Source organism: Dromaius novaehollandiae, chromosome 3 (genome assembly GCF_036370855.1).
Source record: "Dromaius novaehollandiae isolate bDroNov1 chromosome 3, bDroNov1.hap1, whole genome shotgun sequence".
In the NCBI taxonomy this organism is placed as follows: domain Eukaryota; kingdom Metazoa; phylum Chordata; class Aves; order Casuariiformes; family Dromaiidae; genus Dromaius; species Dromaius novaehollandiae.
The window spans coordinates 27,799,572-27,818,105 of record NC_088100.1 but is presented as its reverse complement, the minus strand read 5'-3'; the positions used below and the strand labels follow the sequence as shown (position 1 = coordinate 27,818,105).

Here is an 18,534-nt window from a genome sequence, read left to right as displayed (position 1 = left end):
CCATTTCCACTCACTCTAAACATCCCTTTTGCTGTCAAAGTGGCATGTGAAATAACAAGATAAAAAGCTTACAGTTGAGAGTGGAAGAGTGGCCATATTGAGTCAGGCTAAAGGTCCACCCAGCCCAGTATCCTGTCTCAATTAATGCCTGATAGGTCCTGGCTGCTTTAAATTTAGCTGTTTTGTGGAGCTGGGAGATAGCCAAAGGTTGGCTCCAGCCATTCTGTTCATCGCCAGGATTACAAAGCCTCTGGGCAGGGTGCACTGTCTGCTGGGTGCTGGAAAAATAAAATAGCTGTAGGGGATGTCTAGGAAAAGATTTAATAACAGGCTAAGCATCTAGATACTTCTCCACAAATACTCTCCCAGTCCACAGCCATTTTCATTGTTAGCTAGATACCACTTCTGTGTATTTAGCAACCCTGTGCAAATTTCTCTTCCATGAGCTTTCATATACTAAAATTGATTTGGTGTAAGTGAGAGGTGGGAAAGCAATTTGACAAATATGTTTCCTGATTACATTTGGTAAAACCACAAACTACTCATAGACAAATAATTTGTAAAAAGACAGGGGCTAAAAGTGTTTTTTAAATATTCTTCTCTGATGTATTTTTCTCATAGCTATAGCATAAAATGCTGACATTTGCCTGGCTGCTGCTTGACTCCCTGCAGGTACAAGGAGCACAAATGAATCCCACATCCCTCTGCCTGTTCGGTGCTGGGACAGATTTACTGTCCCCATGCTCCTGTAGCGTGTCGGGGAGCTGGCACCGCTCTACAGCTCCGGCAGCAGAAACTTGGTGCGAGGAGCCTGACTTCTCGGCTGAGCTCTCAAGGGCAGAGAGCAAAGCGGAGGGCACTTTTGTGAGCCACCGCAGAGGCAGATTTCTGCTTGTCTTAGAAACCGTGGGGAGGGAAAGGATATGATTAGCAGTGGTGAATTTTGTCTTTTGGCAAAGCCACTGGAGAGGTCCTGGGCTGATATTACCAGTGGCCTCGCTGTGGTAGTACTGAGGCACTTTGGCGAGTATTTTCTGTAAGCAGTGTCAAGTACACTTCTGTCGCCTGTGCTATAACTGCTAGGTAGAGAAGACACACAAGTTTGGTCTCCATAGTTGTTGGTTTGGCGTCTCTTTGGACCATTCAAATGTTGGTGCTATATAATTATTCTCTTTAGAATCAATTGCAAACTGTATAATTCCTGGAATCCTTAGAGGGCGGTTGCTTGCGTTTATCCCTTTAATTTTGGTTTCTATTAACAAGTCCAGTTTGGACAACTGAATAGTTATTTGGCTTCATAGTTATAATGAACTTCTCAAGTTTAATATCTCATATTTTTCAGCTTTTGTTGTAAATGAAATATAGAAGGACTCTCACAAATAGATGGAAAAAAAAAGATTTGTTGTTGAGGGAATACAACTTAATTCAGAAAGTCAGATAGCCTATTCTCCTAATTATTTTACTGACTTTTTCTGAAGAAATATAAGTTGGAGCATGGTTTTCACCAAGAGAAATCTTGTTCTGATTTGATAGTTTAACTACTTTAATGTTTTTCGAGGTTAAAGGTTTATACTGAAGGTTGCTGTAGCAGTCTCTCTAAGGCCATACGAGTTGAGAATGGAAACTTCTTCCCTGTGAGAAGTGAAGGACATATTGTGCATGCCCTGTACGTAATTCCCTCCCGTGCTCCCAGCAGTGCCTGTGAGCTCCTGCAGGTATTCCCAGTAGTATTACCAGTTTTACTGGTTAGGCAGGAGCGAGGCTGGATGTGCCTGTGCTGGGCGGCCGCTGCCGCTCGGCGAACACAGGTCCTCTCTGGTGAGATGAGCAGGGCGTCTGCGGGCAGGAGCTTGGCCGTCTTTGCCACCCTTTTTGCTTTGGGGTTTTTTGTCAAAGCCGTTCGTTTCACAGAGCTTTAAGGCGACTCGATGAGAGTTGACCAGTGGAGAGGTAGGAGGGCCGTGCCATTAATGTTTGCTTGTGGTTTAAAAAGCAAAACTGTCAGTTTGCGAATGAATTAGAGAAGCCAGAAGGAGCACAGAACGGGTAAAAAAGGAAGGACAACGCATTTCTGCTGGGTGCACAAGGTGCGCACTGCCCATCCCAGCATTTCCACTCTTTTCTGCAAAATCTCCATGAGTTTTTTGTTCCTTGCTTTTCATTCCCCTGTGACATCCCCAGTCTCCAATTTTCTGTGGTTGCGACGTGCTCTTTCCCCCTGTGCTCCCAAACCAGGCTCCCTAGCATCCTGGCAAGGCTGCTGCAGCAGTCTGTCTTTTATTCACTGACAGACTTTCTGATATTCTCAAAGAATACGGTTGTGTTTCTTTGGTTACCTGCCATTCAAATACCCACATAGACTTCATTTCGTATGTTCTTTTTTGATATCATTCAATTTATCCTCATGCGAGATGTATTTCATCCTTCAGTAAACACTTATGTCTTGCCACAGGAAAGACCAACAGTGATTTTAAAATTATCTATCTTACAAACCATCACGTCTGAAATAATCAATGTAAATTCTGCACTTCTACTGTAAGTGAGATTTTCTTATGTATTAAACCTTACATGCCTACTATTTAAACAGTGAAGTTCATAGTGTAAACAGATCTTTTTTCAAATATCTAGGATAGGAAATTACTATGCAATCTACTTGAATCATCCCAGTATCTGTGTAGTATCCTTGTTTTTGTTTTGGAACAGTATGTCTTACCTCCTATTCCACGGACCCCCAAAGGCCTTCAGCCGGTTTCTCAACTGTTCATAAGGTAATATGAACAACAAAATATGGTCTCAGACAGTCTGAAGGAGATATTTAAAAACATAATAGGTATGTTTTTGCATTGTTAATATTTTTTCAGTTACATTGGTTAGCAGTAGCATTTCCTGAACTTGAAAACAACCCTGAGGTTGTGTGTGGGGAATTTTCTTGTCTTAATGGAATGACTTTCTAAGCAGTTGGAAAGGCACAAAAAGCTGACTGAAAAGCCAAAGTAAATCAGTATACTGCTTTTCTGGCACATCTTCTGTTTGGCAAATACAGCTCAAGAATCTACCAGGAACTGACCTGATTTTGAAATTACTACTGCTCTGCTTATTCTTATCTTTGCTCTCACAACGCTGGAAACCCCTTTTTCCCTTATCATTTTCCTAAAAACATAATGTCAGGTATAGATATCTTTAGGAGTAAGGGTTTATGTTTAATTGCTTTTGAACGTTGTTACAGATAACAGCTGGCTGGCAAAGTGCTGGATGCCTGTTGAGTGTATTGTAGCAAATATATGGCATTCTTTTCATGTTACTCCCTTGACTGCTCTTGAGAAAGGAAATGGTTACTTATTTCCATTTACCTGTTTCTTCTCCTAAGGGCACTTGAAATATGCCAAAAACAAAACTCAGAGCTTGCCTGGTTTTGGAGACCAGTATTTTCTAACATTTTGGAAGTTTTGGAACATCCACTGGTACCTGTAGAGAACTGGTACTAAATGCAGTTTTGTCTCGACATTGCTGCTGCTGCTGCAGAGCTGCCACTGCCAAGGCGTGTCGGGCAATGCTGCGCCGGTGCCCCCGGGAGCCGTCGGTGAGGTAAACAACCTCGTGCACCTGCACCGGGGAATAAGGGCGTGAAAAGGGCAGAAGGTCGCCTCTAGGGGAACAGCACGTCTGGCACGAACCACACGTACACATTTACCATCTGTGCATGAGCAGGAGACCCCCAGATGCCCCCAGCCCGTTTCTGGAAGGTTCCGAGAGGGCGGACTGCGCATGACAGCTAATCTGCATGGGAGGTGAGGAAGCACCTCCCAGAGGCGGGGCAGGAACCTATAAAAACTGCAGACTGTGGGAATGGGGGGGCTTGTTTGCCACGACTGAAGGTCTCTAGTGGAGTCAGCGGAACATCATCGGACTCGGAGTGGCGGTAGCTAGTTTCTTTTCTCCTTTTCCAACTTTCTCTGTCTTTTCCCCTTACCATTGCTCCCCTCTCCCCTTCGCCTTTCCCCACCTTTTCTCCCCACTCCGCTGAAAATAAAGGTAAAAGGTTGTACGACATTTGACCAGTTTTAGGGTCTTAATCTCGTCCTTGGGATCGTAACGAAACCTTCCCAATATTGGATCGGGACAGTACCTTATTACTGGCAACATAGTAGACAACTTGCCTACCCTGAAGAGTTCAAAAATAAAGGCTAGCAATGCAAAAAAAGGGCATATACACACAGCTTTCATCTCCCTGCCCCATACATTGACTTTTTATTTCATTGTTAAGTAAATACTTTCACTTATATTCAACATTTTGGGTGAGCATGTAGGTCTGTTTGATGTGGGTGTAAGTAAAGGTTTATGAGTAGAATAAAAAGATATGAAAGGGGAAAGAGTCATGGCCTTATTCAAGGAAAGCATTTCAATTGTAGGAAACAGGCTAAAAAAGAATGCAAGAATGTCATAGATAAAGACTAACATGATTGACACGGCTGAGGCTGAGGAGAGAAGAGAAATGTTTGAAGTCTTTTGGCCAGATGTAAAATACTTAAATCAATAAAACTGAAGGTGATGGTGCAATGAATTGGCCCTTAACCGGCCCTGAATTTGTTTTTTTTTTTTTTCGTGGTTTAAAGATTTGCCCATAAATGTGGCAGAATTTGGAAGGAGTAAGTTAGCTTGACCACTAAATAGCAGACAGACAATGTTGTTCCAAGTGCAAACTGAATAATTTAGTGGGGAAAAAGTTTCTATTAAAATATGCAAAGATATATGCCAGTTATTCTTGAATTCTGCCCCATGAATTTATATTCATGACATCTGATGGACCAAATCTACAGCTTACATGCGCATACACCACCACTCATAGTTTAATAGAAATGCACTTAATCAGCCCAGCAGGAAATTTTCCCTTTGTCTGTCAGGGTGTTCATATTTTGTAAGTGAGGATGAAATGTAGTCAGAAAACTGGCAGTTTGCCTTGAAGGATGAGCAGACAGAATACAAAAGAGATTCAATATATTTTTTTCCTCTTTTGAATCTTGAAATGAATTGATCTCTAACACAATACTCCAGAAATTTGTCTCTTTGCATGATGATTCTATTTTTTATGCACTAAATATGGGATAAGTTATAAATGTGGCAGAATTCCAGTAAATCTGTTTAAATAATACCTATGACATTGACGTGAGGACAAAACTGTTTATTTGTTCCGGTCGCCTATTGGCGGTACAGTTCACAGACAGAGGCCATGATAGCAAAGGAGATACCATAAACAGAGCAAAAAATCTGAAATTTAAGAGGGGTATGGTTTATGTGAGGGCACGTCACCTGGGATGTTGCGGCACACGGTGGTGGGGCTAAGTGCGCTGGAAGGGGCTCGGCGCCGCCGTGCTGGGCGCCGTGGGAGCTGGGCTCCTGACGGTGGTCCCAGGTCCGATCCCAGACTCCGTGGCAAGAAGGAGGCGGGCGAGTGGGTTGAGACTGCGGTGACATCTCCCCACCAGTGCCTGATACAGAAATGCTGGCCAGATTTTGGAATAGGAGCGGGAATTGGGTGGCAGAGGGTTAGCCCAATTTTGGACTTACGTGCCTGACTGACATTTTTTGTGTCTGTGTTGCACTGCAAGCCAGCCTTACATCTGCTCTTGCGTGCAGGCAGGGCTGGATTTACTCAAAGCTGTCTTTCATGCCCTGTGTTTTAAAACCTGGAGGTTTGGATTTTGTTGGTAATATAATGGCACTGCATTTTCTTTTCATTTGCTGCCCTTCTAGTTTAATCTCAAGACTCTCAAAATACAACACACATGGCACAGATAGTAACGCTCTTTCAGACGCTTTTCATTCTGCTACTTCATGATTACATCTCAGCTGAAGATGGTGAAACAAGAGCAAGTAAGTTGTAATGTTTATATTTTGGATAAGGGAAATTTAAAAGCATGCTTTGAATTTATGTCTGTTTTCAGGTCCACATGTATGCTGCTTTCTCTGGTTAATTTTTTTGCAGTATAATTGTAGTGGTGAAAATGCTATGATGCGGAAGTAACTTCAGTATCTTATTTTTCATTTAGGAGGGGAATAACTTTATTTCTTTTAGAGGACTGACCTAATGGTATTCTCTTGGAAATGTCCAAGAGGGCAGATGGCACTGTAAAACTCCAGTCTTGAGTTACAGTTGTGTCTTGATTACTTACATTGTTTTTTCTTCAGAAGTAATGTGTTTTGAATAGCTTAAATATATGTAAGGAAGTCAGGCCAAAGCAAAGCTCTCCTTTCTGTTGCAGAGCTGCAGCCTGTGACAAAACCAAAGGTACAGCAGTATACAGCCAAACCCCTGACCGCATGTGCCAGCGGATCGAGTTAACCCCTCCTGTTGGTGGCCATCTCACCGGCACCACGTATGCCAGTTATCTGCTCTCCTTTTAGAGTCGATGACTTGCACCTCCGGAGAGGTATTCCCGCCATCGAAGGATGTGCAAACCAGGTGGAAGGGACCGTCCTGTAGAAGCGCTTGTGTCGTTCCATTGGCTGTAGTTGGCAATTTAGTTTAAAAACTCCATTTTTAGGTGGCTGCAGTTAGGTGAGCTGAATCCATGACTAGGTCACCATGCGGTTCTTTCTAAGGAGGGTGCATTATATTTCTGAAATAATTGCATGATCTTATATTTTGGCTATTGAGCTCATTCACTGAGCATTTTTCTTCTACTAAAAACACAATATGCTACCAGTGACATTCAACTGAGATTCATGACTTTATAATAACTAGTTCTGCATGTACAATGTAACAGTGTTGGAAGTCCATTAAAATATATTTGTAGAAGGAGTGAATATTACTGCAGAATTCTGGATCATTCAGATTATGGTCTTCCTCCCCAGCGTGCTTGGTTTGCTAACAAAAACAAGTTTTGTGTTTATCTCCTCTGCAGACAAATAGAGATATGGAAAAAACAAAAATGTATTCCTCCCTGCTGCTTGCATGAAATGAAATTGCCAGTTAAAGAATGGAATTCCAGAATTTTTCACAGTTGTTACTGGTGATAATGTAAAAAACAGAGAATGGCATGTTTTTCAGACACTTGAGTTGAAGCTGTGTGGCTTAGTGAAACCATCTTGTTTTTGCTGATAAATTCAGCTGATTTTTTTAAATGGAATATATAATGTATTTGTAGATATCAACTGTAACACAATCAGTAATTGATACGAACAACAATTTCCTGCAATGGACGAGTTCATTAAAATAATGGTTTTCTTGTGTTTTTCAGGTTGCAGAACTGCTCCAGCAGATTTAGTGTTTATCTTAGATGGCTCTTACAGTGTTGGTCCAGAAAACTTTGAAATAATCAAAAGATGGCTTGTCAACATCACGCGAAATTTTGACATAGGGCCAAAGTTTATTCAAGTTGGAGTTGTCCAGTACAGTGATTACCCTGTACTTGAAATTCCTCTAGGAGCTCATGAGTCTACTGAAAATCTAATCAGGGAAATGGAATCCATACATTACTTAGGAGGAAATACAAAAACAGGAAGAGCTATTCAGTTTGCCTATGACCATCTTTTTGCAAAATCTTCAAGAATTTTAACAAAAATAGCAGTCGTTCTCACTGATGGAAAGTCTCAAGATGAAGTCAAAGATGTAGCAGCAGAAGCAAGGAAAAATAAAATCACTTTGTTTGCTATTGGTGTTGGCTCGGAAATTGAGGAGGATGAACTTAAAGCTATTGCCAACAAGCCTTCATCAACTTATGTATTCTATGTTGAAGATTACATTGCAATATCAAGAATTAAAGAAGTTATAAAGCAGAAACTCTGTGAAGGTATGTAAACGATTATAAAATATTTTTGAAAGTTTGGAGCATGTAGTGCTGTACCCGTATTTATTTATTTCACAAGCAGACCTGTTGGTGAGTGTAACCTAAGGCACTTGCTAAGTTTTACTATGATCACGTCTTGATTTTGATCATCTTTGTGGGAATCCCTCCAAAATGTTAGTTTCTGTGTTAAACAAAGAGGTTTATTTGGAAAAGATACGGTATGTTAATACAGTACGTGTTTAATTTCAGTATATGGAAGTTTGTTCTAAGTCCCAATTTTTTTACATTAATAAAGTTTAGAAACTTCAAACAGTTGAGCAGTTCTCATAGTGCTGAGAATATAGGGCTTACTTTAGCACTTTTCCCAGGTACAGCTGATACTTATCCACAATAAAACACAATTTATCATTTCTTCTTGACAATTGGGAGGATAATCTATCATTACACACAGCAGTTCTTCCGCTAGTATGTGTTGAAAAACCCAGAAGAGAGACGCCTGGCAAAAGTGCCTGGAATTGTAACAGGCTGTTATGATCTTTTTTGAAAGAATTTTATCGAAGGATTAGCCAAGACCAACATTGTGAACTTGACTTTTTAGTTTTAGAATGCTAACAGCATTACTGCGTTGACTTTTTTGATAACTTTGTAAAGCAATGACTTTCCTATCTAAAAAAAAACTTAGCATATACATTGCTGAGAAGGACTGTGTTATACGGTGAATATGTATGTATCAGTGTTATTTTGTACCTATTTTATTAGCAAGAATTGATGGTAGTCATGTTTCAGTTGTACCATATTTTTGCACTTGAAGGAATGAAAAGTAGTTTTTATTTATTCTCACTTTGAGCATGGACTTCATTGAAAAAATACGGTGATATTTATGTTGAAGTTAATAGTGTTTATTTCTTGATACACTTAATGAAAATCATAATAATTCCTTGTAGCTGCTATAGTAAGGTGAAGCCAATCCAAAAATAAAATCAGCTAAATGCAGTTAAGTTCTTTAATAATATCTCACTCAGGGAGAAATTTACCAAAATAAACACAGTAATTTCTTTAAATAAAGTTTAGAAGAAGTGACATTATATTTCATCAAGATGGAGTTCTTGCTTTCAGAATAAAGTTAACAAGAATCCTTTAAAATTCAGCTACAGTATTTGATTCAGCTCTTCCAGCAGTAAACTGTGAAGGCTGATGACATGTATAAAATAGTGTTTCTTTTTATTTGTTTTAAATGTATTTAGTGTTTTACTTTAAGTGACCCTTGGCTTCCTGTCTCTTACGTCCTGCTCTTTCCTAGCTTTAGCATTTTGAGATGCCTCTTGCAAGAGCAGTCAGAGCCAACTGACAGCTTCATTTCTAACTACAGTGTCTTTAACAGGTGAACTCAAAGACCAGTAAGCTGGAAATTTTATATCCAAGTGGTGGATTATTTTATGCACAATGTTAAGTTTCATTTTGACTCAGGAAAGGAAGTTCCATAAGGAAAAAGCACCAATGAACTGGCTACAATCGACCATATTAAACTTCTGAAGGTTTTATAATTGCGTCTTGGTCATACTTATCTTAGTGTTTAAAAAAAAATGCTAGCCTTTACTCTTTGGTGTTTTTAAGTTTGTAATTTAGTTAACATACATAGAAGAGCATAGTGGAAATATTCCATTTTGGAAGAAGGCGGCTGAGATTTGGTGACCCATGTAGCAACTAGTACTGATGTGGAACGCCTTGCAGGTGGAGGGCCGGCGTTTGTCTTTGGGAACCTGTTGTTCATTTTGGAGTACGGCAGCATGAAAAAAAGCTGGTTAACCTATAAAGAGAGGACAGTGGTGTCTGAAAGAATAAAGTGGCTGGAAGAGTCCCCAAATATTTAAGTCTTTTTTATTCTTGCTGTCTAAGGTTTCTATAGCATTAATATTCTCTAGTCAAAATATAGAGAAAAGTTATATGTCAGATCTTAATTTTGCCACTGACTTCTGCATCTTGTATAATGGCTCAGATATTTATTATCAGAATAGTCCTGCCAGAAGATCCAGGAGCCCCAAAGAAGATCTGCCTTACGGTGAATCTTTTTATGTAATTCTTCAATGCACCCTTTGGAATAAAGAAGAGTTTCTTAATGTGTAATTTTACTCAAGCTTATTTGTATTAGGTTGGAATAGTTACTTTGGCATTAATCCAGAATAATTCTCCTCTCACATCAAGTGATCCTATTTCTGCGTTTATTTTTTGATGTTACACCAAATTTCTAATACTATAACTGAAGATTCTTGCCTTGACTCTCAGTATACAGGAGTGTCTTTAATCCATCTTAATGGTAACATGACCATTACCCAGCTTTGAAATATATGAGTTTACAAAATACTCTTCTGATATTTTTTGCATGTTCCTTTTATTACTTACTTTAAAGAAACCTGAAAAAATAAAGTGTTATCATTCTTAATATCAGAAGTATGCTGACTTAAATCCTGCGTCTGTATTTTGATGTGAGTAAGAGAAAAAGTTACACTAAGCTTTGTATTTTTTTATTTATTTGTAGCATTCAGAAGGTAGATATTTTATTTTCCATAATGTAGATAGGGCAAGTTCTTGCAGTTCTTTTCTTGTAGAACCAGACAGGTGATTTGCAGTATCTTTTTAATTTGGGAGTCAGATGACACTTTTTGAGGGGAGGAAAAGAAAACCGTGAGTGAAGACCAAGGGGAAGACAGTCTCTCTGTTTCTCAAAAGCAGGTTCCAAAAACAAGATTAAAGATTTTTATCTTCCTGCTTCCCAGCCTTTATGCATATAAGGGCTCTAAGTTCAGTGTATCTCCATTAGTACATATGGACAGTGTGTATTTGTGGCACACTTCTCACCTTGTATCTCCATAAGAAGCTGGAGTCCAAAAAAGTTGGAGTTTCTTTTATCAGGGCCAGAAGCTTCTTGCTGCTGCCCCAAGTACCTGTGGCATGTCCCCTGGGGATGGACTGCCCATTCCCACCACGGACAGTTTGGACGGACCCTTAGCCGAGTTTTCCCAGAGCTGGGGTATCCTGCCTCCCCCTGCCATAACAGGGGTACTGTCTGACTGTTGCTGGCTTGACTAGCAAGGGAAGAGGGGCAGTGTTGCACATTTAATACAGAGGAGCCGGTCTAGACTGTCCTTGATAATTCCCTGGCACTGAAATGTGAGTTTTCTAGCCCATGGCTGCTCTGTATGGAGATGAGAGAACCCTCCACCCCTCCTTTGGATGTATTCCTAACCTTGTCCTCTCTCTGAGCTGAGACTTTTCTGTAGAAACAGTGGAAAATGAATGGTGGAAATGTATTTACTGTAAATAGTTTACATAATTTTAACAAAATGAGAAGTTGTTTGCTTTCTTTTCATTGATTTATTACTCTAATACAATGTTGGCTTTAGCATTATGTTTCATTCTCTTAATTTAGCATTGTTTCATTCTATTTCGCCCTCTCTTTTTTTTTTTTGGAAGGAATTTAGGTCCACTGCCTAGTATTGTTTTTGTGTAAAAAGGATTAAACAGAGATAACGTTCAGCCAACTTTGCTTTCCACAGAAAATAGGTCACACGATATTTGTCCAGTGTGGATAGCTTCGAGTGGATTACAATATAATAGACAAACTAGATTAGAGTCCATCTTGAGTGAAAGAAGATGAAAAAAAGTTGTAAATAATTTTATCTTTTTCCGCTTTCAGTCTGATTTCATAGTTGGGAGGCTGAATTAAGCCAGATCGTTAGTGCATCAAGGAAATTAACAGCTACAGTTCTGTAGCATTTTGAGACCATATGTGTTTAGAAATTCAAGCCCCTATTTTATGTTTTAATTACTACAGTTAGCCACAATTCAGAGTAGTATGTGAATCTAATTGCAGAAGAACACAACATCTCAACATTCTCACTTTGTATTTCTTAAGGATTCTGCATCTCTCTTCTCTTTTGCTGTACTTTACTGGCAGTTCTTTCTTAAAACTCAGCTACAAAAATGTAGGCATGTGGGGGTTACCTTTCTGAAAGTTGTAATTCTGTTTTGAGCTACACTTGCGTTTATTACTTTGCAGAGTCTGTATGTCCAACAAGAATTCCAGTGGCAGCTCGAGATGAAAAAGGATTTGACATCCTGCTAGGATTAGGTGTGAAGAAGAAGGTTAAAAAGAGAATTCAAGTACCAACTACTAATGCCAAAGCTTATGAAATAACCTCACATGTTGACCTGTCAGAACTGACAAGGTATTTAACTTTATAAATATAGTTCTAAATTTAGTAACATTTTTGTTGTTTAAAGTATGATAGACTTGTTTTAAGATTTGTACAAATGTACGGCTGTGGTCTTTTTTTTCCCTTCCTTCTCCCTTAGGAATGTGTTTCCAGAAGGTCTGCCTCCATCATATGTATTTGTTTCCACTCAAAGATTTAAAGTAAAAAAGACATGGGATTTGTGGAGAATTCTAAGTCTGGATAAGAGACCACAGATAGCAGTCACTGTTAATGGAGAAGAGAAAACGCTGTCATTCACGACAACAAGTTTAATAAATGGAACACAGGTTATTACTTTTGCTGCGCCTCGTGTGAAGGTAAGAAGCAGGTCGGCATCCTGCTGGAATACTTGTACACATTTTTCCTTTGCCCTTTGTGTTTTTTAAAAAGATACGATCTCATGCTTGGCTGCTTAGGCATTTAAAAATAGATGCTGGGTACTTTATCCATTTTTCCTGAGTGTCCACAGAGTTCATCCATGTAAGTGCCTTGCAGGTGCTTTCTATTAAGCAGTTTCCAGCAGTAGTTGTGAAGATGACCTAGAGTTGTTGGCACACAGCTCATTTCTCAACACATGCATTAGCTGAAAAGTATGTTCTGCCTTTGATATGGAGACCAGAAAATGTGAATCAAAATATTCCATTTTTAGAGAGAGTTTTTACTAAGTTTCTACATCGCTTAAAATACATAAACGGAAAAAACAATACATAATGAAAGAAGTTACTTTTTTCCTTAGAAGAGAAGTTAGCAGCTTACAAGAGTTCGGTCTGGGTTTGTCCAGTTCTCTGTTGAATGGAAATCCCTTTCAGGTAGTTATTTTTGTCAGCCCATCTCCACTGGCGGAGGGATTCCCATATTTGCCCAAACCATTTTTGTTTTCTCGAAGAGTGTAATCTGCAAGTTCCCTTTCTATCTTTTTTCAGGAATTTTCAGTGAAGTATTCAACTCTGTAAGAAAGATTATCTCACTTATGGGACAGACGCAGAGGGAAGGAGAATGAATGTCTCTACACTTGTATTTGTAGCAGCAGCATGGGAATAGAGCAGCACAGGAATACAGAGCCTGGAGTTTCCCCTTCCTACCTTAGAGAGTGTTTTTTAAGTGAAGTAAGAGGCACACTTCAACAACAACAACAAAATCACAAAAATTTACCTCTAGAATACTTAGTGTCCCAAGTGGTTTCTAGTTTTCTAGGAAGTGGTGGCCTGGATTGGAATCCTTCAAATCAGGCTGAAGGAGTTTTAAATACAAGTCCTCAGCTGTCCAGGAGGAGGTTTTAATTACTAGGCTTTAGGTAGAGGGAGTATTTCCTTCTTCTGTAAACAAATGGGGAATTTTACTCTTTCCAAATTTCCTCTGCCTTTAAAATTTTTTTTAAGTGAAATAATGTTTTTTGGAAGAAATGAATTGTTTAATTTGATTTACTGGAAATCATGAGAGATTTTGGTTTCAAGTCAGTCTGAAATTGTTTAATTGTTTTTGGCAGCCAAAGTGAAAAATCAGTTTTATTTCTGCAGTCCCGGGTATCCATGAACTTCAGCCCACAGAGAAGACTCTTTGTTTTCTTCTGTCCTGTTTCTCCATGCCTAGATTTACTGTTACTGCGAAGAAAAATAATTCTTGACCCTTTTTAGGGCTGCATGCATCTAAACACATTATGAATGCCACTAATGCTTTAATGAATCCCTTTGCTGAACATTTATGATTATTTATCACATCTACTCAGTTAGGAAAATGAAAATGTTTTATATTCTGTTTTGTTGTTCATTTTTACCTTGTAATGAGGGCCATGGTAAATATATAAAATCCCGGTCTACAAATGGAAATAACAGAGGCAGAGATGTTATCTGAGGGTGTGTACTAACTAGTAAGGGAAGTGAGATTAATTTCTGATTATGCCTACAAAAGGTGACAAAAATATAAAATGTACTGGAAGGTGTATGTTTCAGCAACTCTTAGGTATACCAACCTGGTATACCAATCTCAATTAAATTTAGCTATATAAAAGATAAGCATCAGGGCTAAATAGCTAGATTATTTTAAATTAATGGATAGGTTCTAGAAGATGGCATTTCTCTCCATGCTGGATTCCATTTCTTAGTTAGACGAAGTGAATATTTCTCTAAAGGTATCCTTCATTCTCTGTTACCTATAGAAACATGCTGGGCTATTTGTTTAGACCAAATCTTACACTTTTAAATAGCTCAAATTCTGTGAGATGAATGTGATACTTGGGTTTTTTCGTTGTACTATTTGTGATTCTTTCTGCTAATATGACTGTAAGATTTTTTTCATAGCAGATTAGGTAGAAAGATTTTCAACTAACAATTCTTGTTTGCTGTGATTGAAGGTCTAAAGTGCATGAAACACTATAGCACTGCTGAAAAACAGATATAGGTTTCAACATGTTCAGGACTATAGGCTGAAAAATCTATACTAGTTAAAATCCTGAAATAGTGACTAAATATTAGCAAATATCGTATTCTGAATTGCAGAATTAACTAACTCTAATTACAGAATTAACTAATTGACTAATACTTATTTTACCTATACGGTTAACATTGTTTTTGCATGGCAAAGCCAGAAGCATTGATCATCTCTAGCATAAACAGGCAGATTAAGAGTTGAAGTCTTACAGTAGCTTAAATTGAAGACATTTTGTTTCAAGCATTTCTGTTTTCTTCACTTTTCTTAGACACTGTTTGATGAAGGCTGGCATCAAATTCGTCTCTTAGTAACAGAAGAGTTTGTAACTTTGTATATAGATGATCAAGAAATTGAAACGGAGCCATTGCATCCTGTTTTAGGTATTTACATCAGTGGCCTAACCCAAATTGGAAAGTATTCTGGGAAGGAGGAAACCGTACAGGTAAGCATACATTGAAAACACAGTAATTTCAATATCTCACTAATTCAGAAATTCTGCTGCAGGCTAACGTTTCCATTGGCGCCTTCTGTTTTCCTAAGCTTACTCTTCTAATTCACTGGGGATGGACACTGAACATACAACATTTTAGTCATTAACAGGAAAGGAAGAAAGTATCTTTCTCCAAAAAACACGAGTTGTTAGGAGGAGTGGAGTGCTTAACTCTCATTAAGTTCAGGGGGCATCAGTTTTTGCTGCAGCACTAATTTCATGCCATGTGCCTCCTTAAATTTGGGGAGTAGTATCTCAAAGCAGGGGATCTGCTCCGTGCTTGACAGTTGCGTGTCACTGCCTTGCGTTAGTGTAGGGGTTATGCTGGCGTATGAGCAGGAGAACAATATTTTCAAGAAGCTTCTGTCTCATCACTGGCTGTCAAGAAAGTACGAAGCTTATAAATTCCCTTTCTGTCATTCTGCAAATATTTGGTGTGTCAGCTGGCCCTGCGCGAGTCTGCAGTGCTGGAAGAGACCCTGCAAATGCCGTACACAGATTCTTATCTATTTTGCAGCATCTTAAACTCCCTTTACTTCAGCTGTATGCAGCCACCAAAAAGTTGGTAAAAACTTGAGGCTGTATGGGTAAATGCAAGTGATAAAGACTATAATGTTGACAGTGTTCTAGGCATTTGCTAAATAGATTATTTCTTTGTTTTAATTTCTTACGATTTGTTTATAGCAGTGTAGTAATGACATTACTAATTAGACTGAAAGTCACGGAGGAAATACTGAGAAATACTGAATTACTTAAATAGGCATTATTTTTAGGTGTTTTGAAAGCTATGCTTCCTTCATACTCTCCTGCTTAATTTCTTTATGCTTACTGCTACCATTAAACTATATTAATATGTTTTCATCATCTCATTAACTCTCTTCAGCTGCCTTTACTCAGTACTCCTGCATTTTGCTTATTTGTAGCCAGGCTTCAGATCTATTATTATTATATTCTAAAAACATACACAGAAAGCTTGGATGACACGCTCTTTCTGTGACTCAGCATGCCTGGTGGAAATGTAATTAGTACACTAAAATACCTCTTTGCAACAAATAATTAATTATTGTTGCAGATTTCTGGTAGACCTTCAGGCATTTGTTTCAAGGCAAGTGAAGATTTCAGAATTACAATGAATCATCTCAAACATTCTTTTTGTCAGTGCAGAGTTATCCTATATGCTGCATTTTAATAGCTTCGTGCATTCTAGGGTTTTAGGCTGTTTTTTGTTGGTGGTGTTTTTTGTGTTTTTTTCTTCTCAGGTAGCTGCAGAAATGGGACTTTTTTAGATTCCTAGTAATTCTGTTTCTCAGTTAAGGAATGTTATGACCAAGACATTTTATCTAAACTAAAAAAGAAAACATTTTAGGAATGTAGAATTGTGAGAGATCTGCTTCCAATAGTTGCCTGGAAGAAAAGTAGAAAATCTACATCAGGGAGCAATTTTATATTTGCAGATGATTTCTATAATCTAAAAAAGGTATTTTCTTTCTGCAGTTTCTCAGACTGTGACACATGCTGTAAGCCATTAACAGTCAAACTTTGCCAAAATTTATCTATTTAAACCATTATTATAGAGAAATATTTTAATGAATCTGCATAACATCTCTCAGTGACAAGGTATTTTGAAATCTATTAAGAGAGAAACGAGAGTTCACAATAAACAGGAGAAACCGATTTGCAATAAAGAAAGAAAAGATTAAAAAAAATCTTCAGAAACTAGTGAATTTTCAGTTGGCTTCATGTGCTCTGGATCAGATGTTCTCCAGTGATAATGTGCAAGTGTTCTCCAAGTAGCTAGGCTCTTACAGGCTTAAGTGCTTTCCAGTATAGTGATGATAAACTTATGCACTTACTAAAGTTTAGTGAATTGTAGCTAAGACATTTTAAATTTGAGAACACACATTACTGGGACAGCTGGTATTAGCAGACTCCACATGCTGTGTCTTCCCCTCACCCCCTCCACTAGTCAGGCTCATGTCGCATAAGACATGCTCTTTCCCGTAAGGATAACTAGACTTTTTCCTGTCAATCTTGATAGTCTCATACCAGAAAAGTTGACTTCAGCAAAGTTTTCATTTTTCTGGTGTACACTGACAGACCAGAATGGCACAACCTGGTGCCAATGTTTTTATTGGCTGCTTTTCAAAATTTATAGGTTTTACATCTGCACTCTAAGCCAGATCCTTTCAAGCATCAGTGATGCTTTTATTGCTTTGTCAAAACTTGCTAACCTTACATCCAGTGCAGACTGCTTGGTGTAGAAACATCTTCCCAAGGCTATTTAGGTATTTAGGTTTTGCCTGCAGACTTGCAACTATATCCTGATGATATTGGCGGCTAGCATTATTTGTGCTGTGCATGTTTTGATTTGTTGTCAAGGATTAGAGGCAGTAATTTCCATTATTTCAGAAAACAAAATCTTGAACTGATTATTTTCCTTTAAATAATTTTGTTACAGACTGTGTAATTTATTGCACATAAGAATCGTTGTGAGTAGCGTGAGGAAAAATGCTTCTACATCTTTAATTGCTTTTTAACTGTACTGGACTCACAGAGCTTCCAGTTTCTGTCGCTTTGTAATTTCTTGTTCATTTTTTTATGCCTGAGAATGACATAATTTAAGAAGGGTATAGTTTAAATTTACTTAATGTTAGACTTTTAACACTTTTTAAAAAAAGTCTTTTATATTTTGAATTACAGTTTGATTTACAAAAACTGCGAATCTACTGTGACCCGGAGCAAAATAACCGAGAAACAGTCTGTGAGATCCCAGGATTTGTGAGTATGATAGATGCACTTTTGAGGATTACTTGGCTTTTTTTCCAAATCACTGTTTAAAGCAAATGTAATAATGAATTCTTAAAATACATAGCACTACACTGATTTAGCTGCTACAAACAAATGCTTTTTACTGGAGTAAAAAGCAGTAGTGCAGTAGCATTCAACTGATATAGAACTTGTCTGTTCTCAGCCTTATTTTTACACAAACATATTTTTAAATCTTTTTTTTCCTGACATAGGTAGCGTAACAGGCTTTAATGTAAATTTAGATATTTGATGGTGCAAATCTGACAACAATATAAAAGAATCTCAGAGACTTACATCACAAATTCAGGACTTCAAACTTTATGAATTAATAAAACAGGTTATAACAATATAAAATACTTTAAATATTATTTAACTTATCTAATATACTCACCAATGTATTCACCAATATACTCACCAGGAGGTCATTTAATCAGAGATTTTTTTTATATATAACCAGCAGAACTATCTCTTAAATTACATTTTCCTATCATAACTATACGGAACTATATACTTATACCAAAGTCGATGTTAAAACTCCCCTTCACTGAAATGATGCCAAGACTTCATAAAATATGTTTTGGATAATACAAAACTGAAATCCAGTCCAGCTTGTGCATAACTAGGAATCTTAAGGGGCTGTTTTGCCCTCTCCTTGTCCTTTTATTTAGAGTTAATTATGCAATGAAATGTAAAACACATGTGAACAGATTTTCAAAAGCAGTCAACTCCCTTTTCAAAATACAAACAAAGAATTGTTTTATTTGTGCAG

General features: G+C 38.0%; 1 protein-coding gene across 3 annotated transcripts in view; it reads left to right on the top strand.

The window, feature by feature from the left end:
• COL21A1 (collagen type XXI alpha 1 chain) overlaps positions 1–18,534 on the top strand; it is a 111,145-nt gene that overhangs the window by 23,685 nt on the left and 68,926 nt on the right. For 2 of the 3 annotated variants that reach the window (XM_064508590.1, XM_064508592.1), the window contains exons 2-7: positions 5,752–5,871; positions 7,239–7,790; positions 11,845–12,013; positions 12,141–12,357; positions 14,736–14,909; positions 17,658–17,735. In XM_064508590.1, the coding sequence (XP_064364660.1) occupies positions 5,784–5,871; positions 7,239–7,790; positions 11,845–12,013; positions 12,141–12,357; positions 14,736–14,909; positions 17,658–17,735 (1,278 nt within the window). In that variant the 5' untranslated portion in view covers positions 5,752–5,783. Of the gene's footprint in view, positions 1–3,451; positions 3,789–5,751; positions 5,872–7,238; positions 7,791–11,844; positions 12,014–12,140; positions 12,358–14,735; positions 14,910–17,657; positions 17,736–18,534 lie in introns of those variants that run through there. The other variant, XM_064508591.1, reaches the window with a different exon arrangement.